Genomic DNA, 25,853 nt, shown 5'->3' on the forward strand with positions numbered 1-25,853 from the left:
ACGTCTCAAACTCACTGACCTCTTACTTAAAGAATCTGGCATCTTCTTCTCGCCTCCCCTTGGGAGTGTATGTGAGGAAGGATAACATTTCTGTCCCTACTTCTCAATTATGACGTGTCTTTTGGCTAAAGCCTGGCCCTCTCTCCCTCTCTCTCTCTCTCTCTCTCTCTGTCTTCATCATTCTGCGTTTCTTAATGTCTCTGGGGATTTGATTGGCAGCATTTTGCTGTGTCAGCTAAGTGACATCAGTTGCTTGAGAACAAGTGAGGCGGGGAGAAAGGGGAGCGTGCGAGGTGAGTGTACGAGGGGACCGTCGTCGCTGATGGTAAAGGGGGGAGGCAGACCGGGTGGGCAAGCTTTTATCGTAATTACACCAACTCTTCGATGAGGTGAAGAGAAGGATTAGATGAGACAATTGTGGGCAACGCTGATGCTGAAGTGATCAGGTCAAGAGGAAATAAAAGCAAAGTTTGAAGACAGAAGGCCTGTATGGTACAACACTGGGAACAAGCTAGGAGGGAGCTGAAATATTAAGAAGATACCGTCCTCCAGCAAGTTCAAGTGTTTTACTGTTTCGTCTTCAAAATGGAGGCTTAACTTTCCCTAAAGTGTTAGTCATTAAACTCTAATGAAACCAGCGTTTTTGTAACTTAAACAGTTGCTAACCAGCCATCCATCAAATTCGGTGTGAGTTTCAGTTCCCCATGTTATTTCATTGCTCTTTTAAATGCTTCTGAGAATAGTATGTGTCGCTTTCCAGTGAATGAAGCCTTAGCTCGACTCTCCACTTAGTCCCTTTTTTTCTTATCCAAAAATCTTTCCTTATCCAAAAATGTCCAAAACAGGTACACAGTAACTGAATCCGGAATTATCGAAGGCTTACAAAGTTCAGTTAAAATGGATGCAGAGATTTAGAGGTCAAAAAACTGTGTGGCTCCACTCTGAACTCGCCTAACTTCCTGTCTCTGCCAGACTATCAAAATAAAAGTATACATTTTAAGCACAAGAAATTAAACTACAAACTTATTCCATTATTCCTGATATGTTAATCTGTAAGTATTACTTCCAATATAATACAACACTAAGCAAGTCCAAGATTCTTCCGGCGCCACTCCGAGCTGGCAGTGTCAACACAGAGTCCTTTTTTCTTTTTTTATACCAAATTTCCCCTTGTGGGACAATTAAAGGATTATTCTATTCTATTCTATTCTATTCTATTCTATTCCAAGCTATAACTTTATAGTTTTAATCATTAACCCAAATTATGTTAATCATATAAACTCCACAAACTGCATCAGCAACTCAGCTGGTGTGACGTTGAGCGTTTCATTATTTCTGTTCTCACCAACCTGATGTGCACCTCATGACAAAAACCATAAACATCTTTCCCTAAAATTAGTTATGTCAAGTTATTTATTTACTCGCTTACCCTCTACCCCTGGATCAGCTGTTTGGAGTGTTTCCAACGGAGAAGTTGCAAAGTTCTTTCTGGTGAACAAAACTGAAGGATGTTTCTTCCATCTGTTCTACTTCTGCTTTTTAAATTTTCATTTGTCGGCTGTTGTAAATCCCGCTCATAAATTGGGCTTATGTTACTAGTGTTTTAGTCACGAGTATTTCTGGCAAATAGGCTGGATCTACTGACTCAGTTACACAGTTAAAAACTGTCATTATTGAGCCAGTACTAAGAAAATTTTTGCCTTAGCAATTTTTGGCTTTGAAAGATTTCACTTTCAGGTTTTTAATCTTAGACTTGCACACATTTCGCTTTGCTCCTTTGCCTTTAACAGCTTGACCAACAGAAAGACTAATGACTACCTCATGGCTGCTTCTTTCAGTTGAGCTCTGTGTTTGTCTTCTCTTTTAATTTAGCTTTCTGGTGGGCCCACCCCCCTGCCCTTCTCTCCGTACTTTAGCACTTCGCTGCATCGTTGTGTTCAGCAGTTGTTGCTTCTGTCTCTTACAAAGAGTCTAAATCTGTAAGTGAATCCAGGAAGGAAGCCCGCCGGTCATTTGAGCTGCTTTGTGTAATTACAGCTATTTTAATGGCTGTTTATCCGCACAGCTTCAGTTATTGCAGGGAAATCGAGGTCAGTTACATGCTCCTCCAAAAATATGAGCATTTCCATCCTCTGTGCAGTTCCCAACTCCATGACCCTCCAACTCGTTTCCACTTAAAACTAGTACAAAAATTCATGCAAGTATTTGTGGATGGAAGCCAGCTAATGTGTCCTTATGCATTCATGCATTCATATAAGAATTTATGCCCGATCACACAAACACTGAAAGGTCTAAAGCAGTAAGCAGCAGCAGCCTATTATCTATGTGTGCTGTTTGTTTTAATTGATCTTGTCACAGCATTAACGCCACATTAGTTTTGATGCTGCTGTGAAGTCACACATTAGGGAATGACTCTGATGTTTAATTATGGTTTGTCTAACATTGAGAGTGAGACATCACTTTTGGTTAAAAAAAAAACTTTAAAAAACACTTTAGCAAAATTATGGCAGATATTAAGTTGGCATAATTTCTAAAATATAGATATTGATTGAAGATTTTTCATTATGAGGTTTACTTAGCCAAGTAATTTAACCTGACTTAATTAAGGTAGTATAATCAAGGACAGATAATAGTATATTGCCCCCAAGAAATTTGCATCTCAAGCTGTTGGAGCATCAGGTAGGAACACAGAACCGAGGTAATGAGAGGCAGAAATTAAAATGTTATGATGTCAAAAGCTAAGATAGTTGCATAAAGACCTTGGTGATAAACCCTAAGGAGCACAATTTAGTCCCTGTAAATTTTGTGTAGTTGATTTCTATAAAATTCATACTTTAAATGTTAGTGTTTTCCAAACAACTGGTAAGCATTCATGTATTTCATGTCTGTGAAAGTACAAAAGTCTCAGCAAGTGGGAATTCACGTGTCACTGAAATTCTCCAGTGAAACTCAGACAAATTAAATTCTTTTATGGCCGTAGCAGCTGTATAAAAGATTCCCTTAGCAGTGGTAAAAATGTGTCCAGTTTCCAGATGGCTCTTTCCCAGTTTTTATCTTCTTTGATATATACTTAAAGAATCCATGGTAAGTAGCACAACTATACACTAGGCAAAGCAGAAGATCACAACAATTATCAAGCAGTCTGAGGCCTGAGATTTTACTTCACAGCATATACACTCTTCATTACACTTTGCCAGTAGCAGGTTTGAACCCCTTTTGCTTTCAGAACTCCCATAATTTATCATGACACAGATTCAAGAAGGTACTGGACACACCTGAGAGATTTTGGATCATTTTGGTATGACTGGATCAGGCAGATGTCCACCACATCCCAAAAGTGCTCCTGTGGATTGACATTTGGTCACTGTGGAGTGTATTTGAATACAGTGATCTTATTTTCAAGTTTGAGATGATTTGAGCTTTATGATAAAAATGTGATATTCTGCTGGAACTAGCCATCAAAAGATGGTACACTGTGGTCATAAAGAGATGGAGATGGTCAGCAGCAACAACATTCAGGTAGGCTGTGACATTTAAATGATGCTCAGTTCATACTAAGGTGCCCAAAGTGTCCCATGAAAATATCCCACCAGCCTGAACCATTGACACAGGGAAGGATGGATCCACTCTTTATTGTTGTTTATGAAAAATTACTTTTTTAATGTTCTGTTCTCTCTTTGTTTTTGTTTTTTTTGCTTTTTTTTTTAACACAGCATGCTTATACAGATTCAATTGTAAACAATTACTAGCATATGTGGACTTGTAAGCATGGAGACGGAAAAAAAGAAAAGAAAAGTAAAATAACTGAGGAGGTAAAAGAAAGTAGAAAAAAATAAATATATATATATGTATATAACAATAATGAATAAATAAATAATTGTTCTCTACTTTTTGATGAGTCTGTGTGAATTATAGCCTCAGTTTCCTGTTCTTAGCTGACAGGAGTGACAGCTGGCGTGGTCTTCTGCTGCTGTAGCCCATCTGCCTCAAGGTTTGACATGTTGTGCATTCAGAGATGCTCTTCTGCATGTCTTGGTTGTAACGAGTGGTTATTTGAGTTACTTTTGCCTTCCTATCAGCTTGAAGCAGTCTAACCATTCTTCTCTGACCTCTTGTATCAACACATTTTCACCCAGACAACTGCTGCTCACTGGATAGTTCCTATTTTTCAGACCATTTTCTGTACAAATCTTGACATGGCTATGTGGTAAAACCCCAGTAGATCAGCAGTTTCTGAAATACTGACTCAAATCACCTTTCTTCCCCATTCTGATGCTCGGTTTGAACTTCAGCAGCTTGTCTTCATCATGTGAACGTGTCTAAACGCATTCATTGGCTGTCATGTGACTGGCTGATTAGACATCCTTTAAAGTATTTATTTAAGTATTAAAAGCATAGTTGGTGTCTGATTAAATCAGCAGTTAGCAGTTGCTAACTCTAAAATTAGCAACTGCTAATTGCTAATAAAAATTGACTGGAGAATGGGAGCAGTACTATTCTGGCTGAGAATGTAATTCTTTGCTCCTGCCAGACATTACTCATTCAGTAGGGCCTTCCCTTAGTTATCTTTCTCAGCCCAAGTACATGTACAGCCATGTTAGGAGAATCTTCATTCCATTGCAGCTGCTGTTTCACTAAACTCCTTGGTGGTTTGTTAAATCCTTCTCATTTTAAAGAACATTCTGACATTTTGGGAAATCTTTCTTCAGAGGTGTGCGATGGAAGCTGGTCACTAACAAAAGGTTTGTCTGACTGTATCCTCTGAAGGAGTCCAATCAAACAGCGACGCACAAATGGAACATGCTGTTTATTACGTGGGATTCAGAATTTTACAGACATTTCAGACGGTCTGTTTGTGTTGCCCTTGTTTATAAAATGTCAATTTTAAAGTGTAAAGTAGGCCTTCGCAATGTCTGTTTTTTCATACATCTAATTTCACTGGGCTCTGCAGTAGAAGCGTATTTGCATTTTTAAAAAGCCAAACCAAAGCTATGCTGCTATTGATAGAAGTTATTGTGAAAGGGAGATTGGCAGTTTAAATCTGTACCCCTTACACAGCCAGAACTTTGTAGAGCTCACCCACCTTTATTTCAATGCAACTAAACTTTAAATACTCTGAAACAGTTTACTATAGTTGGTTTACAAGTGTCTACTTATTTGTTTGGTTGGTAATTTCAGAAAAACCTTATACCCTATAGTACCATCTGAACTTAGTTTAGATTATGTGAATGCATTCAGTGCAGACCAAGCACACTTGGTCTCCTTTTGAATGAACTTGGGAAACAAGTAAAAAGAAACAGGCATAGAGCAGAGAGTTAAACTGCGTTTGTTTCCTGCAGGGTTTTTTCTCTCGTTTCTCAAGGCTTGATTTGAAAGCAAAGCAATATCTCATCTTTAGAATATTAGAAGAGTCAAAACCATTTAGTTAGTAAGAAAATAGTAATGAGTATTAAGTTAGAAAACAATTTTTAAAAAAAAGCACAAATATCCCTCCAGTATTGAATGACTTCAGAGGTTTGCAGTCTGTTTTTCTGGAGGGCTGGTGGGGGGGTGGCTAATATTCTAATGTGGTGCTCTCTTCACCACCCTTGTTTTCTCCCCAGGCCCACCTTTCGTTATTTCACCTGGCACACATGCATATTGGGCATCATCGGTTGCGCCATCATGATGTTCCTCATCAATGCCATCTACGCCTCGGCCAGCATCGCCTTCATGCTCCTGCTGCTTCTGCTGATTCACTACCTCAGTCCCACCTCCAGCTGGGGCTACATCAGCCAGGCTCTCATTTTCCACCAGGTCTGACACACACACACACAAACACACACTCAGTATTGCCTTGTCATTACTATAGCAACTAAAATCTCATCCCCTCAGCTTTACAAGAGCCCGTACCTCTGCCAAGCAACCATTCTATCAGGTTTATAGAGACACACAAACGAATACAAACACAGACAGTTCTCCGCTGCCTCTCCTCAGCCAATGATTTTGCATTTAGCAGACAAACACACACATTTTCCCCTCTCTCTTTTCTCACTCATGCCGCCTTGTCATCCCTACAGCAGCTATCTGTCACCTTTATATCAGGCTTAGCAGACACACACACACACCTACATCTATTCCCCCGCAAAGCTCTTTACATTTATGACACTGATACACACAAACAGAGCTTTACATCATCCAGCTCTTCATGTCCTCTAGCGGGCCAGCCTGTTGCTCTCAAGGAGACAGCTCACCGTTGCCAGGACGGCCCACAGCCGAGTGGGGGAGTCATTGCCAAGGCTGCAGAGAGGGTGTCTGGGTTTGCCACTCGCTTGTCAGGAGGCAGAACATGATTACAACCACTTAACTTATTGCACTTTTCCTCCAAATCCTCACCACCCCCTTTTCCCATTTTCTTCTAGTATCATCTCCTCCCACTTCTGCAGTTTCTCTTACACAAGACACAACACTGAGGCAGCAGCTACTCTCAAGTAATTCAATTGGCCACCCTTGATAGCTCTGTTTACCAGAATGGTGGTGATAGGTACGGATGAGGGCTGAAGACTGGTTTATTTAAACCTGCACTTAGCTGGTCAGTCATATTACTGCTTTGTCAGTAGTTGAATAATATTTAAAATGTATTTTAACATATCATCAATCAATCTATGAATCTCTATTCCATTATTAAACACTCAATCTATGTGTAGTTATTATTATAATAATTATGTAAAGTCCTTTGTTATAGTTTTTAATCCATATAATAGCTACCATAGCTTTTTACCCCTCAGCTGTAAAAGGCTGATGGGCGGGCTGTTGCCGTTGACACCAGAGTTCATCAGTGTGATAATTTGAGAACCAGGTGGTGTACGATTTTCATTTAGTACCATAGGTACATTAATCTCAGTGACTTCAACTTCAAGGTTAAAGTTAGAGGTCAAATTTTCTAAAACTCTGAACACAATAACTCAAACGAGGTGACAAAGGATTTTCATCCCACAGGTGAAGCTACTAGAAATCTTAGACATCTTCAAATCCCACATGGGGGCTGGCCATTAGGGAATGATATTGCATCACTTTTCAGATCTGGCAACTACATCCACTTTTTGTTTACAGTCTTTGGCTGTAATTCATATTTTTAAAAACAGCTTGGCTGACAGTCAGTTAGAATTCCAGTGTTTTTGTTGTTGTTTTGTTATGTCATTATAAAATTAAGTGACCTGTTAAATCACAATGTGTTTGAATATTTATCCAGCGCAAAATTGATTTGACACTCTAGATAAACATTGCCATTGCGAATGTCATCTTTAATGACAATAGGCTGCTGGCAAACAACGAGGTACTTATATCAGTGCATCCGCACTTATTTCCAAATATCTAAAATGTAAGTCATAAACCCTTTGAATACTCATTTCACAAATGAGCCTCAGCTTGGCCCTCCGAGCCTTCAAACCTCCCCAGGCAAAGAGCGCAAATGATTATACTGATGGGCTCAGCAGAGGAGACCATACATGCACATTTACTGAGCTCATGCATACACTTGTCCAATGCTCCTGCACCCTCGAGTAGTAACCAGTGTGGCGGTCTGCCAGCTGGGTGACATTGAAGCAAAGCAACAAAAACAAAACACAGCATTCTACAACGACAGCAACAGCAACAAAAAAATCTCAATTGGAGATAACAAGCAGCTGACAACAGAGTTTAGGAAAGAAAGTGAGAGGAGAAAAAGACAAACTGAGGCACCAAAGCCTGATGGTATCATGGGAAAAGAAAGAAGGAAGCAGGAATATAAGGAGGGAGTGGGGTTGAGTGATTGAGAAACTAAGTGATGGATGAGACCGAAGCGACAGTGAAATGATGATAGTCTGATGGATGAGAAGATGGGAAAATGGAGAGATAAAGGAAGACAGATGATTAGATGAGTGGAGGCAGTTGGACGCTGCCTCTGGGACCATGTTTTGTGTGTGTGTGTGTTTTACAGCAAAAAAACGAAAACAAGTGTGACAATCATGATATAATAATGCTGGTTGCATCCTCAAGTTTTGATTGATAGTCATGTACACACAAACATAAACTCAGCAGCTTGAGCTGAACTTGGATTGTTAAGACAGTCGTTATTGTCAGAGGCTTTTTCGAGGCCTTTTCAGGCTAAACTCCAGCTGCAGCACAAGAGTGATTATAGTCCATAAAATGAAGCACACCCTGAAAGTACTTTTAAGTGGAAGCCATTTTAACTATTTTAGGATATTCTCAAGTGAAGTTTTCCATTTGTCTGTTTTATAGTCACCCTGCAAGTGTCTGAATGTATTTAAAGGTTTTCAAACTATTTTTTTCCTCCCCAACTTTCCTTTTATACCAGGAACACCAATTTTAACCATAGACTGCAAATAAAAGCTACTGTTATGCCATCGATTGGCATTTTGAAACTTCTACAATAGCAGCAGTCGCTGTTGCCATGTCCGTTTTTTGGAGCCAGAGTATTTGGACCAGAGGGTGGTGTGCTAAATAGAGATGTTCCTGGCAGCTGACTAAACGGGGAAAAAAATTACTAACCGACTAGTCTAAAACTAAATAACACTCAGATATGGGCGACCGTGGGTCAGGGGGTTGGGAAGCGCCTCTGTAACCGGAAGGTCGTCGGTTCGATCCCCGGGCTCTCAGAGGGGCTGCAATATGGCAGCCTCGCTTCTGTCCGTCTGCCCCAGGGCAGCTGTGGCTACAACTGTAGCTTGCTTCCGCCAGTGTATGAATGTGAGAGTGAATGAATAGTGGAATTGTAAAGCACTTTGGGTGCCTTGCAAAGCGCTATATAAATGCAATCCATTATTATTATATCAAGCTGAATTTGTGAATCGATTAATGGAAAATGTCAAAATCAATCTAAACAAAGGCATTTGAAGCCATTAATCACATTCTTCAGTAATGAATCATACTGCTTAACTGAGCGGCACCTCGCGTCACACATTATCAACATTGCACGTCGTATTTCAAACAAACAGTCTCTTTGTGAAATATGATATTAAATTGATTTCTTTTTTTTTGTGATCAACATTTTATTGATTTACAACAGGGTTGGGGGTGTACAGACATATACAGCACGACTGTAAACTGCAGTAGCAAAGCAAACATTGGTCACAAGGCGTGGGGACAGGAAAGAAAAAACACAAAAACACACAGTTACAACCAGTTCTTGCCTCTTCCAGGAGATAACTTTGGATGAGAAGATTTTCCAAGCTTCGACAGTCGTGGGTCGAGCTTTATTTAATTTTGCTGTGGTATGTTCAAGATTAATGATACGGATAAGACATCGTATCCAGAATGATTCCATACAAATGTCAGGACTGAACTATTGCTTTGTAATTTTCTTCTTTGCGGATGTGAATCCGGCGAACAACATTTTGCATTGTATTTGTTTTAAGGAGATTTCAGAGGTATCATTGAGGAGACAAAGACCAGGATTGGGGATATAAAAAAACTTCCAGCACCTCAGATAACACAGAGTTCACAAAGACCCAAAAATTGGATATAACTGGACAGTCTCATAACATGTGTAAGAACGTGCCTGGTGACGAATCATTGCATATGTGACAGTGATATGTATCCTGTAGTTTCATCTGGAATCTCTTATAGGGTGTAATGTATGTTCTGTGTATGGTTTTGAAATGAATTAGTTGATGTGCCTGGTTCCTAAATCGATTTCTTTACTATAAAAAAAGTCCATGTATTTTAAAAATATCCGAAAAACTGATAAACTGCGGCTGAAAAGTGTGGTGCATTATGAACGCTGTTCAAAGATTCATGACAACTACTGTCTAAAACAACAAAATGATAAATCATCCACCTGTTTTCTTCACCCATCTGGAGTTGGGTAACGGGGGCAGCAGCCTAAGCAGAGAAGCCGAAACCTCACTCTTGTCAGTCCCCTACTCCAGCTTATCTGGAGGAACATCGAGGCATTCCCAGACCAGATGTAATAATAGATGTAATCTCTCCAGCTCATCCTCGGCTAGCCCCTGGCCTCTTCCCAGTAGGCCAACCCTGGCTAAAACATCTTAACCTTATGCCTCAGCTGTCTCCTTTCAATGTGGAGGAGCAGCAACTCTGCTCTGAACTTCTCTCGAATTATTGAATTCCTCTTTCGAGAGCCCCTCCACCCTTTGGAAATCGCTCATTTCCCTGCAATCTCATTTCTCAGTGATGCTCCATCTGGTGGCACATCGCTGCATAACATTTAGAACACAACAATTTAAAGTATTTCAGCATCAATTAAAATGATAGCAATCGGATTAAATGCCAATACGTCTGGTACTGACTAGTGACAATAGCGTGGTCAACTGGTCGCACACGTCCCTAGTTTTAAGTTATCCACTAATGTTGGCAAGATTGGTTTATTAGGTGCATCCATAACCTTGACAGGTTCAAAATACATAGATGTGTATGTGCTAATTAGTGTTAAGTAACAGATAATAAAATACTATAACTTCACTCACCAGAACTGAAGCACAAACATTTTTCATTTGTTGTACCGCATACCAGTCCATAATATTTGTCAGATAATTAGAGTACACCAGTCCTTCCTTCAGGCTTTGTTGGTGTCCAAATACATAGAAAGAAAATTCACCCACCTTATACTTTTTGAAGGTGATGATATCTGTACAGACCCAAATATTTCTTCCTTTCTTTCTTTTTTTTAATCAGAGTGTAATCATTTCTATTTAATGCTGTGAAGTTGGGCAGTGACTGGAATGTCTTTGCTTTTTCAGCCAGCCCCAATTGGTCAGTAGAGGAACAGCAGTCTTGTCACATTTTCCTTTTCAGCCCTGAAATTGCTCCTTGGTTTTAACACTCAAAACTCCAAAAAGTCTGAAGAAAAGCATGGAATTGTCCATTACCATTTTCTATCATTGTCACGGTCTCGCTGGCAGACCGTGGGGATGTGGGGAAAGGAGGACCCAAAATGCAGGACTCTACAGTGCAACAGTGTTTATTTACAGTGGTGACAATCCGAACAACAATAAATCCCCCCGTGCGATCCCAACTCCCGTTCCGTGTCTTCTCCTTTATCCCGTGCTCCGTGCTCTGTCTCCGTTCCCTGTGTACTCTCCGTGTGCTGCCTCCTGGTCGCCACAATTCCTCCTGAGGAAACACGCATACCAAAGGCAGCCGTGAGTACAAAACCTAACAGTAGACTTGCACTAACCTTGCACAATATACTTAAGACTGACGGGAAGTCACTCAACGATCCAGCGTCGAGGAGCTCTCAGCCACACTGTTTTGAAGCTCCTCTGACGAGGCTTGATCGGCGCCAGGTGTGTGTGGATTCCTGGGTGGGACCGGTCAGCTGGCAGGGCCACACCCACCAGGCCTAAAAGTGCCTGCCACGACCGCACCCTCACATACACAAGCACACACCCCTAAACACCTGACAGTACACCAACACGGAAAAACAGGACAGCAGACACAACCATAATAACAACAACCACAATAATGATAATAATAATAATAATAATAATAACTACAATAGTAGTCCACACTGCTCACGGACCCCGAATCCCTGGAACTGGGTCCGTGACAATCATAGAGATAAATTGGGCTGCGTAGGATGCAGCTTTAACATGTCATCAGAGTTAATGATCAATATGTAGTCAGCGTTAATCATTGCTGTTTAGTCCTAATGTTTGGTTCTACTCAGCTGCATTTCCTTAATGGTACCTTGAGCCAATTTTATCAACGTGAATCCTGATGATGGCTGCATGATTGCTTGCATTGTAAAATATAATAATATATATAATATATATAATTCTAATACACTCTGGCATTTAAGTGTACATTCATAAGCAGCAGCACATGGGCACATTTTTCACAGTAACAGTCTGAATGACACACATCTATACTAGAGATGGCACGATACCACTTTTTTATGTCCGATACCGATACCGATATCATAAATTTGGATATCTGCCGATACCGATATGAATCCGATATAGTGTTTTTTAATCAACAAAACTGTTTTTTTAAATATCTTGCTGCATTTTGTATAAGTTCATACTCAAGTTTAAAACAACAACTACACTAAAGCTATTCTGTTATACCTGTATGCAAAAAAAAATATTTCATAGTTCAGCAACACTGATCAATCTAATAAACTTAAACCTACACCATCCTCCCTATTTTTGGTATTTTAAAGAGTACTTAGCAGAAATATTAAGCAAAGAAAAGTATGTCTTTGTGCCCCTTTTCCCTGTTAATGCCCTATCGGCCCCCCTGGCTAAACTTTGCTAGATCCGCCCCTGCACAGTTACCAGCGTCAGCTACGTAGAAAAAGATCCTCGAGTAGAAAGTAATATTAAATAAATTCTAACAGCAGCTGATCAAGCTTAAACGTGCTGCTGTTGTTCAACCGCTGGTTTGCTCTTTCTGGTGCAAAGTGGGCCAAAAACAAACAAGAGACACGGACTCGCGACAGAAAAGCCGATCAGCTGATCATTAAGCAGTTTCATGATTGAAGTAGCAGCAAGAGGAGGAAGTCGCTCCATATATCGCTTGTTAAGCTTAACGCAGGAATGCTTTACAAACATTCAGAGATGGACTTACACACTTGCTTTACTTCTCTCGGGGATAACTTTGTCGGAGATGAAATGCCGGGTTGCTAGCGAAGCTCCACATGCTATCCAGACCACCGACAGGTCCGCATGCCACAGCCGCTCTATCACGTGATGCATACTGCTCCGACGTGCTAACGTTCTGAGGTGAGTTACGGCGTGTTGCAAGTTTTGTGAGGTGCTTTCGTGATATTTAATGGATCGGATTACATTTTTTATTTTTCTCCGATATCCGATCCAGTAATTTAGGTCAGTATCGGACCGATACCGATACGTAATATCGGATCGGTCCATCTCTAATCTATACATGCATATAAACATCTTAACATGTCTGACTATTCTATACTTGGGCGGCTGTGGCTCAGGGGGTTGGGAAGCGTATCTGTAACCAGAAGGTTGCCGGTTCGATCCCCGGACTCTCTGTCCTGGTCATTGTGTCCTTGGGCAAGACACTTTACCCTACCGCCTACTGGTGTTGGCCAGAGGGGCCGATGGCGCGATATGGCAGCCTCGCTTCTGTCAGTCTGCCCCAGGGCAGCTGTGGCTACAACTGTAGCTTGCCTCCACCAGTGTGTGAATGTGAGAGTGAATGAATAGTGGCATTGTAAAGCGCTTTGGGTGCCTTGAAAAGCGCTATATAAATCCAATCCATTATTATTATTATTATTATTATTCAATGAATGGATCTGGACTAGTGGTTATATAGCCTTTTTCTAGTTTTAGAGACCACTTCCACCATACATTTATAGAGTACTTTATTCTATACACTATAAATACTTTATCTACCTCTCATCCATGGCAACAAAACCATGGCAGTGTCTGGTACAGGGACATGTGTGGATCAGGCTTTAGTTGAACTGGGATCCCTGGTCCTGTGGGAACTTCATCACTGGTCACTGCTACAAGCTGTAGAACAGACCTTCCCAAAGTGTGGGGCCCCATTGCAGGGGGGGCGCAGCATGAAAAGGGGAAAAAAAAAACAACGCTTGGACACTGCTAGCACGGGGCTCCCACACAAACGCAAAGCAGGAGATGAAGCATCGCATCGCTGAATATGTTTCCAAACCAACTTCATTCTAAGCCAAAGACTAGAAAATCTGGTGAAGCATATCTTCCCTTTGGTTTCACCTGCACAGGCATTTTTTGAAAAATGTATTGATAGCAATGTTGAATATTAATACACAGGAAAAAAACAAGTACATGTAAAATAATTACACAGTGACGCCTCTGAATTCTAAATGGAGGGACAGTAACTGCATGTGTGTATGTAAGCGTATAAAACCTGAAGATAGAGACAAAATACTGTTAATCTGACTATCTGTCATTCTGCAATTCATCTCATGTAAACAATAACGTGGCGCACAGCGTGACGTGGAAAACGTTGCGTGACGAACTCCGTATTCCTCGTCCACATATAAACCCAAAAAAGGAGTTTTAAAAAATCTCAGTTTTTGGTGATTCCAAATGCTGTTTACATGTGGACGAAACAGCTGCGTTTTCAAAATCACGTGCAGACGCAGCGTAAAAGAGTTAGTAGTTTATTTTCTTACTACCTGCAGATTACTTGTATTTGCTTAATTGTTTACTAAATGTTTGAGGTGTGAAATAAACTGCAATGGGGCAAAATATGGGTGTGTGTGGTTGGAGGATGTGTTTGTGCGTGTGTGCGCGCGCAAGGGGGGGGAGAATATTTTTCTTGTAAAACAAAGGGGGGCCCAGCAAAAAAAGTTTGGGAACCACTGCTTTAGAAGAAAGCCGGCTTCTGTTGTTGAAGAAGTTGCTAAAAAATCTTTCTAAAGATGACTGCCTGTACAGATGGTAGAGGAATGAAATTCATAGTTTCTGAAACCTTCCTTAATGTACCTCATGCTAAATCTCAGGACCAATAAAAGTCAATTTTCCTTGATGCCAAAAAAAACAGACACAGAAAAGTGAGCAAAACACATACAGTGGGGCAAAAAAGTATTTAGTCAGCCACCGATTGTGCAAGTTCCCCCACTTAAAATGATGACAGAGGTCAGTAATTTGCACCAGAGGTACACTTCAACTGTGAGAGACAGAATGTGAAAAAAAAATCCATGAATCCACATGGTAGGATTTGTAAAGAATTTATTCGTAAATCAGGGTGGAAAATAAGTATTTGGTCACCTCAAACAAGGAAAATCTCTGGCTCTCACAGACCTGTAACGTCTTCTGTAAGAAGCTTTTCTGTCCCCCACTCGTTACCTGTATGAATGGCACCTGTTTGAACTCATCATCTGTATAAAAGACACCTGCCCACAGCCTCAAACAGTCAGACTCCAAACTCCGCCATGGCCAAGACCAAAGAGCTTTCGAAGGACACCAGGAAAAGTATTGTAGACCTGCACCAGACTGGGAAGAGTGAATCTACAATAGGCAAGCAGCTTGGTGTGAAAAAATCAACTGTGGGAGCAATCATCAGAAAATGGAAGACATACAAGACCACTGATAATCTCCCTCGATCTGGGGCTCCACGCAAGATCTCATCCCGTGGGGTCAAAATGATCATGAGAACGGTGAGCAAAGATCCCAGAACCACACGGGGGGACCTGGTGAATGACCTGCAGAGAGCTGGGACCAAAGTAACAAAGGCCACCATCAGTAACACACTACAACGGCAGGGAATCAAATCCCGCAGTGCCAGACGTGTTCCGCTGCTGAAGCCAGTGCATGTCCAGGCCCGTCTGAAGTTTGCCAGAGAGCACATGGATGATACAGCAGAGGATTGGGAGAATGTCATGTGGTCAGCTGAAACCAAAGTAGGACTTTTTGGTATAAACTCAACTCGTCGTGTTTGGAGGAAGAAGAATACTGAGTTGCATCCCAAGAACACCATACCTACTGTGAAGCATGGGGGTGGAAACATCATGCTATGGGGCTGTTTTTCTGCCAAGGGGACAGGACGACTGATCCGTGTTAAGGACAGAATGAATGGGGCCATGTATCGTGAGATTTTGAGCCAAAACCTCCTTCCATCAGTGAGAACTTTGAAGATGAAACGAGGCTGGGTCTTCCAACATGACAATGATCCAAAACACACCGCCCGGGCAACAAAGGAGTGGCTCCGTAAGAAGCATTTGAAAGTCCTGGAGTGGCCTAGCCAGTCTCCAGACCTCAACCCCATAGAAAATCTGTGGCGGGAGTTGAAAGTCCGTGTTGCTCGGCGACAGCCCCAAAACATCACTGCTCTCGAGAAGATCTGCATGGAGGAATGGGCCAAAATACCAGCTACTGTGTGTGCAAACCTGGTAAAGACCTATAGTAAACGTTTGACCTCTGTTATTGCCAACAAAGGTTATGTTACAAAGTATTGAGTTGTATTTTTGTTATTGACCAAATACTTATTTTCCACCCTGATTTACCAATAAATTCTTTACAAATCCTACCATGTGAATTCATGGATTTTTTTTTCACATTCTGTCTCTCACAGTTGAAGTGTACCTCTGGTGCAAATTACTGACCTCTGTCATCATTTTAAGTGGGGGAACTTGCACAATCGGTGGCTGACTAAATACTTTTTTGCCCCACTGTATATTGGCAATTTCAGCTTGAAGTGTTGTTTTTTTTCCCTTGCACAATATCAAATATTATGGAAATTAACATTAAGTGAAAAAACTAAAATTTAGGTCATTGCAAGTTCAGTCACATCTGGATATTTATTTTGGTGGGACTCAAATGGACTTGAGCATGAGACAGCTGCAGATACAACTCAGATTTAGTGAAAGTCAAACTAGAGGCTTCTGTGGAATGCAGGTTTAGTGAAGTAGGAGTTTATGGGGTTAAAAACGCACAGATTCTCCAACAGCTCTGCTTACATGTCTCTCTTCAACCTTTAGGTGCGTAAGTATTTGCTAATGCTGGACGTGAGGAAGGACCACGTCAAATTCTGGAGACCTCAGATCCTGCTCATGGTTTCCAACCCTCGCAGTAGCGTGGGCCTCATCACCTTCATCAACGACATCAAGAAGAGCGGCCTGTACGTGCTGGGACACGTCCAGCTCGGAGACCTTAGTAAGAACACCAAAGTTCGATTTAAACCTCGAGAAACTTTTTTCGTTTATTTAATCAGCTTCTTCTCCAGTGACTTTTGCATTAGGAGGATTCGAAGGCTTACTTCTGCACCATTTCTCATGTACACCCACTCAGTGTGAGAGAGAGACTATTAATTATGAGCAAAATAAATATGGGATGCTGAGAAGATATTGTTTTTGGAGGATTTTAACATGATTATGATATTTAAAAGCAGCAGAGGCAACAAAAAAATCTTCTTTCCCTGAGAACTTCAACTGTATTGCTATAAAATATATCAAATATACCACTATCACTAAAGTCCTTTCATTTTGGTTCAGTTTAAAATGGCCAAATATGGAAAGTATATGAGTGAGAAATGCGCCTCTATGTTGGCAATGCAGTCCAAAGTTCCAGACTGAGCGGTTCATTGTTTAATGGACCTCTTCAGAATGCTAACCCGTTCTCTTTGACATCGCCTCATCTGCTGCTGTCGAGGGAAGTAATCGCACGCACAAAGCTCTGGAGGCACCTCCTTTCTACACACTTGCAGATTTTCAAGGGGCAAGGTCATTGATTGTCTTTTTCTTTGTCTTCCGTGGGGTGTAAAGGGGTGGGGGAGATGATGGCAGACCGGGACTGGCCATGAATGGAGTGCTCCCAGTCCAAATCCTTTGTGTTTCACAGTGGAAAAAAATGATATGTTCATTAGCCGCTGAAGGGCCCTTCTCTCACTTGACGAGCCACTTGGTCTTGAGAAATATGAGCGAGCTATTCATTCACATAATTACACTGAAGTGGAGTTTGTTGTTGAGGATTTGCACATTGCCCTGCTAATCTATTTTGAGTCTACCCATTTATGCTTACAATTGTGCAGCAGCTGTTTGCCTTAAAGCTGAATGGAATACATGGCAGCTTCTAGCACAGTTCAAACAACCACAGGACGCCTGTAGACGTGGCCTCTGGATGGCCCTCTACATACATGCTGATGCTTTTTTTTGGGATGACTGATCACCTGCTCGCCTGTTTGTGCTTCCCTGTATCTTTCATTCTTTATCCAAGTCTGTCTACACTGTCATTTGCGCTTGCATCTTTCTGTTTCTTCCCTCTCCTCCATATCTCAGCATGCTCTCTTGCATCTCACTCACGCTCTGCCTCTAATTCCAGCTCTGTCAACTCACTTCTCCACTCCCTCCTTTTACTTTTTGGCTTTCCTGCTTCTGGGTCCATTTCCTTCTCATTCTCTGAATCTTAGCACACTTCTGTTCAACTGTCAGATGTATTTCTAGTGCAATTCAACTTTATGTTTTTTTTTCCAGACACTTTGCCGTCTGACCCTCTGCAGGCCCAATATGAGTCCTGGTTGTCCCTGGTGGACCATCTAAATATCAAAGCCTTTGTCAACCTGACCTTAGCTGATTCTGTACGTCATGGTGTCCAACATCTCCTCTTCATTTCAGGACTTGGTCAGTACCCCTATTAATAACGCACATTGTCCTTATTTGTTATTAAATTCAAAGGCAAGTATCAATATACTAATATGATTTTTGTTCCTTCCACGTACTTACATTTTGATTAAAGCCAATGCCTAATGAATGTTTTTACATTTACATTATATTATATTATTATTTAGACTGTCAAAAAATAGTACCTGCTCTTCAACCAGTGGTTTGGTTACTATGTTTACTCAAAGTTTCAAGTATTGAACTAAACTGCCCAAACATCCAGAAGCAGACACGTTAACACTCTAAGATGATATGCTGTGTCGGTTATTGAGCTGCGATATCCAAACTGCTATTTGCACTTTTTATCTATGTGCCCAAAATGCACTTGATTTTAACTTCTTGTAGTTTCTATGTAAATGTGTTTATTTAACATGCCTGAAATGCACCATAACCCTAATCCCGCCCCAAGGGCAAGGACTGGCAGCATATCAAAAGAGTCACATTTGATCAAAAAGGTCTTTACAGAGCCACAAAACATACAGTACTGCGCAAAAGTCTTGAGTTACTCACTAGTTCTATATATTTTGCTTCCAAGGAGCCAGATTTTCTTATTATTTTGTTCAAGTTGTCTTAAGTAATAGTTCTCCAGGCTTTCATAAGGTCTTTTAAAAATTTTCTTTAGCCATCGGTTGCTCTTTTGCTCACTTTCAGTCCAGGCCATGTAACGGACATATTGTGAATCATTCTAAGTCTTCCACTCTCAACATTATAGGAAATGAATGATGGTAATAAAAAAAAAATAATTTTGCCTTTCCTCTTCCCAGGTGGGATGCGTCCTAACACCCTTGTCCTGGGTTTCTATGATGACTGTCTTCCAAAAGACAAACTGATTGAACCATCAATGTCGAGCACTCAGTCCACAGATCCCTCAGGTCCTTCTCACGAGCCAGAGCAACCTCCTCTCTTCCACTTTGTATCCCTGCGGGGCTCTAGTAACAGACTGGACTATGGTGAATTTGGAGACGGAAAGGTTCTAGGGTCCCAGGAGTATGTAGCTATCATTGCTGATGCCATGAAGATGCTCAAGAACGTGGTACTAGCTCGATACTTCAACAACTTTGACAGAGCCCAGGTTCTCTCACCTCCCTCCTGCACTCCCGGGAAGAGAGCTGTGTATGTGGATGTCTGGCCAGTCAACCTCCTACGCCCAGACAGCTGTAGCTATGTGGATACCTGCTCTCTATTCCTGCTGCAGCTGGCATGTATCCTTAACATGGTGCGGGACTGGCGCAAAGCTACACTGCGTCTCTTCCTGTGTGTTGAGGAGGGCCGAAGTGTGAGGGGCCCGGAGGAGAAGCTCAGCCAGCTGCTTAAGGAGTTGAGAATTAAGGCTCAGATCCACCCCGTGCCTTGGGATCAGCAGGTGGCACTACACTGGCAGCGTCAAGGCAACTGGGGGAAGAAACAGCTGGATGCTACTACGGAAGAGAAGAAGCTGCAACCTGAGGAGGAGGAGGATGAGGAGAACGAAGAAGATTACGTCAACAGCTTCCCAAGCAACGCCACACGTGTGTCAGATGACTACCTTTCAGCTGTCAACAAGCTGATCCTGGATCAGTCCCGGCCCCAACCCGCTGTGCGTTTCTTGTACTTGCCACGCCCCCCAGCTGACACCCGCCGCTATACTGCTTACCTGCGCCAGCTGGAGCTGCTGACTCAGGACCTTGGCCCTACGCTGCTCATCCACGGCGTAACACCAGTCATCACCACCGACCTTTGAAACGGCACGCTCGATGAAGTGTGCTTCACACACAGAGTTTTCTTGAATTCACTGAAGGTGTGTGGACCTCAGAGCTGCCTTTGTCTGACCTGTCCACCCAACAGTAGTTCAACAAAACACCTCGTCACTCACAGAGACCGTCTGCACTCCCTTGCACATTTTACACTGACACAGAACAAAGTCGTCAGTTTCAACTTGACTGTCTACATATTTACCATTTCTTTATTTTATATGTGCACTCCAGTAAAAATTCTAGTATTCCAATCAAGCCCCTGAAGGCACCATCATATTCCATTTATGGACCTCATTTCAATATAAGATGAGTACAATCAGATGATGATTGGATTTACCAAAATAATGTTTTCAGGGGAAAAGCAGGAGGTGAATGTTGAAAAAGTAGAGCCAGTCAATCAAAAAACCACAGTCAAATGGCACAATTGTTCTCACTTTTCACCAGTGTTACATTAATGAGCTAAATCGCTCGCAGCAGGCTCAGCTAGTTTTAAATTTCCCCTCTCCTAGAGCTTCCTTCCCTGTTTTCTTACAATAATCATTCTATTTTAGTTTTTTACTTTTCCAGATCAAAAAGTGCCTTGCTAGTTAGGGAGCTGGAGTTGGACTGTTAGACCTTGACTCGTGAAATCTGCATTTTTTGCCTTTACAAATGAAACACCCGAACAATAACAATGGTGCTTGATGCCTTTAAGGTTTAATTCCAAACATCTTGCGTGTGGGATCTGAGAAACACACTCCACCTTTTATCCAAATACACTTTTGTCCCTCCACTGCCAAATAGCAGCCTTCCAACATTAATTTAACATGTTTACAATGCAAATCGTTACTGTGATTATCTATGTTTTATTGATATGTCATTTTTGGTACGGCGTTGTTGGCCAGGCTTAATTGAAGTAACTTCTTTGCCTTTTACCTAAACCATTTCTTTAGTGAGTCTATGTAGCTTTTGCTAAACTGTATGGACAAATTTATGGGATATTTGTAACTGCTAGATTACCAATATACATAGTGTGTCATCCCTGTGTGACCCAGGATTCTGTGGCAAATTGGATTTCCATTCTTTGGAAAATCCCTCTCTTTTCTGTAAAAATCTGAAGGCTAGGGGTCCATAAATATTTCATGTAAAATAAATTAATTCACTTCAACTTACACTTGAAACTCTTTTTCACCCTGACTCCAACATGCCTGTGTGGTACTTGAAGAGAGGTTGGTGCTTGGTTTTGGACATGGCTTGAAATGTTTGTTGGGGTTTTTTTTTGCAGTTTTTGGAATGACACATATTTTTATTTCTCGACCCACTGGGTCCACTCTGTTGCTACAGCTGGGTTCCCTTTTGGACACTACAGCCCCCAACAAGCAACTGATTATAGAGTTCTTCTTTGTCCTGCAAAAAAAATAAATCACATGCTTTATTGAAAGAATGAAATGTTTAGAGTTTGATATATACTTTTAAATTGAAATGGCAGATAAATAATAAAATGTTTGTATTATATGTCCTTTTTGTTTTGTTATACCTGCTCAGATTGTTTGCAAAAGCCAGATCAAACTTAACTACTTCTCCAAATGTCTGCACTTTGTTTCCTTCAGCCTTAGACCAGTTTATGCGTCTTTGAGAAGAGATCTGAGGGGTTTTTGTGAGCGCTTGTTTGTGTGAGGTAAACTTTGGAAATAGGGCTGAGATAGCTCAGCAGCTCAGACAGAGAGATTCTAGAGGGTGCCAGCCAGCCAAATTACTTTGTCCTGCAGTCACCCTCGCTGCCAACCAGGCAGAAATGGATTCCATCTCCGTTCTGAGGTGAACAACAGATTGGAGAAATAAGCCCAAATAACCATCGATATCTGTTCAGGAGGAGGGAGGCTGACATTTATCACTGAGGGAAAGACGTGGGCTCTGAGAGGATTGGGTCTGCGTTTGTGCAGAGAAAAAAAGATCGCAACTTAGTTTTCTGACGTGCTTGTTTATTGGTTGCACCATTAATGGCATGTAATTAGTCTTAAGAAAAATGCAATTTGTAAGTAGATCGAAACAAATCCCAATCAGTATGAATCAAACAAACTGATATATAATCCAACATGAATCAAAAATACAAAGGCGTATGCTCTTACAATTTACAGTTGACAAGCAGTTTGATTAGATTTTCCCTTTCTTTTTGTCGTAAATATACTATTAGTTTTACAATGAAATCATCCCATGTACAAATAATCCCTGAGAGCCAAAAGCTCAGACAGTTTCTGACTGTTGGTAAGAGAGGATATTCCTAATATGGTCATCTCAAGCACACTCCTCTAGCCTTAAGCACAGAAGCTCCGCCCAGCTGTACAAACCTGTTCATGAGAAAGACCCAGTTAGAAGAACGCTTGCTTGAATCAGACATCAGGACGATTTTTGGGGTGGCTGTAGGTCAAGAGGTTGAGCAGGTCATCTGCTAATCAGAAAGTTTGTGGTTTCCTTCCTGGCTGCTCCAATCTGCGTGCCAGCCAACATATTTGTGCAAGAAAAATGTGAACCTCAAGTCTGATGCATTCATCAGAGTGTGAATGTTAGATACAGAGCACTTGGGCTTAGAAAGTGCTTGTGTGAATAGGTGAATGAGGCATTTTGTATAAGTGCTCCGAGTGCTCAAATAGAGCAGAAAAGCACTGTATAAGAGCCAGTCTATTTGCTGTTTATCTCCTGTGTGATGCACTGTGTTTAACAAGCTACTGAATGCCTAAATTCTCTTTATAATTAATAAAGTATCTATCACTTGAATCTATCACTGCTTACTTTCATTCTCCATACACATGATTTAATGAAAGAAGAAAATATAGACTAGCAAGTCAGAAATTTTGCTCATTAAAAGAAAAACTGACAACTAACTATGTTTGGGAATGAGCTGCCTGAATGGATAGCATATGTTGTGTTTTAGACTCCAGAATTGGTCTCCTTTAAATTATTATTATCACATTAGGAAACAGGCAGCAAGAAAAGGATGGCCTGTACATGCACTGCATCTTGAAAACAAATGGTTAAAACATTTTCACAAATATGAACACATTTTTTGAATTTTGGCATGAAAAAAAATGTAAATGATGCCAAAAAAAAGCCAAAAGCAACCATCAGTGAGATACAGAAATGTGCTGCGAATGAAATATTACTGTATACACAATGAGTAGCAACCCACACAAAAACATGCAACCCAATGAGCCACTATTATAAACACTGGAAATGCAAATGTTATGAGTATGTATACATTTTTTTTTATTATACACTTATTATTATTATTACTATGACAACCCTGCTCTGCCACGTGTGCAGCCCTGATCAGAGGAAACCTGTCACCTCTACAGTGTGTCAGAGCTCTAACCACTGGGGATCCCATCGGCACACACCACCGTACTTCATCACTTCTAATTTCTACAGCACTTTAAATTTCATCTCCCTCTCTACATCTCCAGATCCACTTAATTGTACATGACACGCAGATTGCCAGAGTCATCAGATGGATCGGAGAGGGAGAGAGAAGACGGGAGGAGAGGAGGAAGGGGGGTGTCAAGTAGGATTTGGTCATGCTGACAACCAGATTCAATTACTAGTTAAGGTTTTCGGAGGCCAAACAGGCCGCTGGCATTTCCTGTGAATCATGTGTGCATGCAAATGTGTAGAAAGTGCATCCTCACATTTTAAGATTTTGAATAGCTAAAGCTCTCACATTGATACAGCAGTCTCAGTGCATTTGAGATGTCTTACATACTGAACGCGTGTTGTCCACTTTTAGTAGGATGATATTAGGATTGTTCAGTAAATGCTCAATATCTGCTGTTTTGATGATAACAATCCTTAAGGTCTGCACATCTCATGCAATAATAAAGTGAGGCTTAGCATGTTACTTCTTCATGGCACAGCTTTATTTTCTAAGCAGCTATTAGCCAGTTTGCATTTCACTGGGTACTTTTCAATCATAGACTATGAACAAACAGTGTTTTTCCAAAGCTTGACCTTCTGAGATATTGTTGCAGAAAATTTCATGTTTTTAATGTTTGATGTTTAAAAGACATTCAAGGGAGAAAAACAATACCTTGTGAACTCACAGTTAGAAAAAAGGGGGCAAAAATGATAAATCTGTAAATATTGGACAGATGCCAGTAAAAATGTCATAATTGTTTTGGGTTTTTTTTTTGTGTGTGTGTGTGTGTGTGTGTGTGTGTGTGTGTGTGTGTGTGTGTGTGTGTGTGTGTGTGTGTGTGTGTGTGTGTGTCTCATCTTCTTTCTGTTTTCTTCTTGTCTGCTCTTCTTTCAGTTTACTTGCTGCTTTACTTTTAGGGTTACTGTTTTCACTTTCGTCCTTTGTTCTTTTCCCACACTAGTATCTCATTGCATGTGGCTGAGTAGACCTTATTTACCAGCTCTCACTTGGGTGTATTTGGTATCAATTTGTCATTGTTTGGGGCAAATGAATAGTCCGTTTGTTTGGAAAAAATGAAAAGAAACCTGAAAGTCTCTTTCAACTTTCTTGCGTGGCAGCTGGTCGAATTTTTATGAATACAAGGGGGTCTAAGAGTTACATCTTTTTAGGTCAATCAGTATGTGTATGTATGAACAAACGGATTACATAAAGTGGCATTTACTTTTCCATTTCACAAAGAATTTCTTGGCTTAATACTTCAAATCAAATCAAATCACTTTATTGTCACATCACATGTGCAGGTACACTGGTACAGTACATGTGAGTGAAATTCTTGTGTGCGAGCTTCACAAGCAACAGAGGTGTGCAAAAATACAATAACATAAGAACAAGCAAAATATAAGAATGGTAAATGGCCTGCATTTGTATAGCGCTTTTCTAGTCCCTAAGGACCCCAAAGCGCTTTACACAACCAGTCATCCACCCATTCACACACTGGTGATGGCAAGCTACATTGTAGCCACAGCCACCCTGGGGCGCACTGACAGTGGCAAGGCTGCCGGACACTGGCGCCACCGGGCCCTCTGACCACCACCAGGGGGGAAAAAGCATTCATAAAGCATAGATTGCCACATTCTGGGGTCAATAGTAGGAACTTGTTTATAGGTGTAGGGAGGAAAGGGAATGCAGGGTATGATTCTGTTTAAGACCATAGTAAAGGTCAGAGTAAAGTTGAAATAGCTTTGTGTACAACACTGCAATTGGCACATGTTGCTTTGGTAAAAAAAACAAAATTAGTAAGGAACTGAACACTGTTGGAACACGAGTTGTCTTGTGATTGACAAAAGAGTCTGATGCTCTTCCATCTGAGCTACCCAGGCTCCAAAAGTCACACTTTTGTCATCTGGTCCACACATTTAAATATATATTTTTTCTGTTCTGTAAAAATGTGAACTTTTAACCTGTTATTTCACTGTATGTACTAGCGACGATTTGCAGTTAGATATTATTAAATCATTATGTCAGACAAAAGCCAATGCAAGTATTTAATTCTAGGGGGAGACATGCCTCCCTAGGCTGTATTATGAATTGAATTGAATAGGAATTGGATTACAAACCCTACCAAGAGGTAGGTCAATCATATAGTGAGTGTTCTGCAGGGTGGTCTTCCACAAATGCTACCTGCACTTGATGGACTTTGCTAAGCTGCACCGTCTGTGTTTAGTTTTTGATTCAATGTGAATGACCCACTTAGTTGTAAGCTGTTTTATGAAGTCCTACCAACAAACCTACCAAGTGCTAGATGGTGATCAAAATGACTTTGCCGAAACCCAGGCTCGAAATACAGTCCTTTAGATGTTCAGTCTAACGCTCTCCCAACTGAGCAATTTTGGCACATTTTGCTTTAGAAAGTACTCAAAAATTGCATTTTAATAACCAGTCATGTCTACCACTGGCCAAACTGCACTCCAGCTGACCCACTCATACTTTTAAGCTTTGGATTTTACAGTGAACACAGCCATGTGATGAACTCTGCTCTCTTAATTTTTAACTGGCTTTCTCTCAGTGGACTACAGTGCCAACCGCCATGTTTGACCAAGATGTGCATTATAATTGGAAA

General features: G+C 41.0%; 2 protein-coding genes across 2 annotated transcripts in view; both read left to right on the top strand.

The window, feature by feature from the left end:
* Positions 1 to 22,603, top strand: part of LOC309687348 (solute carrier family 12 member 9) — an 89,655-nt gene extending 67,052 nt beyond the window's left edge. Inside the window, exons 10-13 of the mRNA XM_082502249.1 lie at positions 5,604 to 5,796; positions 16,436 to 16,610; positions 17,927 to 18,073; positions 18,877 to 22,603. Coding sequence (XP_082358375.1) covers positions 5,604 to 5,796; positions 16,436 to 16,610; positions 17,927 to 18,073; positions 18,877 to 19,832 — 1,471 coding nt within the window. The 3' untranslated portion in view covers positions 19,833 to 22,603. The remainder of the gene's footprint in view (positions 1 to 5,603; positions 5,797 to 16,435; positions 16,611 to 17,926; positions 18,074 to 18,876) is intronic.
* The window catches only part of LOC309687362 (uncharacterized protein), a 236,445-nt gene that overhangs the window by 29,809 nt on the left and 180,783 nt on the right, over positions 1 to 25,853 (top strand). The gene's annotated exons all lie outside the window — the stretch shown is intronic.

The sequence above is a fragment of the Aulonocara stuartgranti genome (genome assembly GCF_965226115.1).
Source record: "Aulonocara stuartgranti genome assembly, chromosome: 14".
NCBI lineage: Eukaryota > Metazoa > Chordata > Actinopteri > Cichliformes > Cichlidae > Aulonocara > Aulonocara stuartgranti.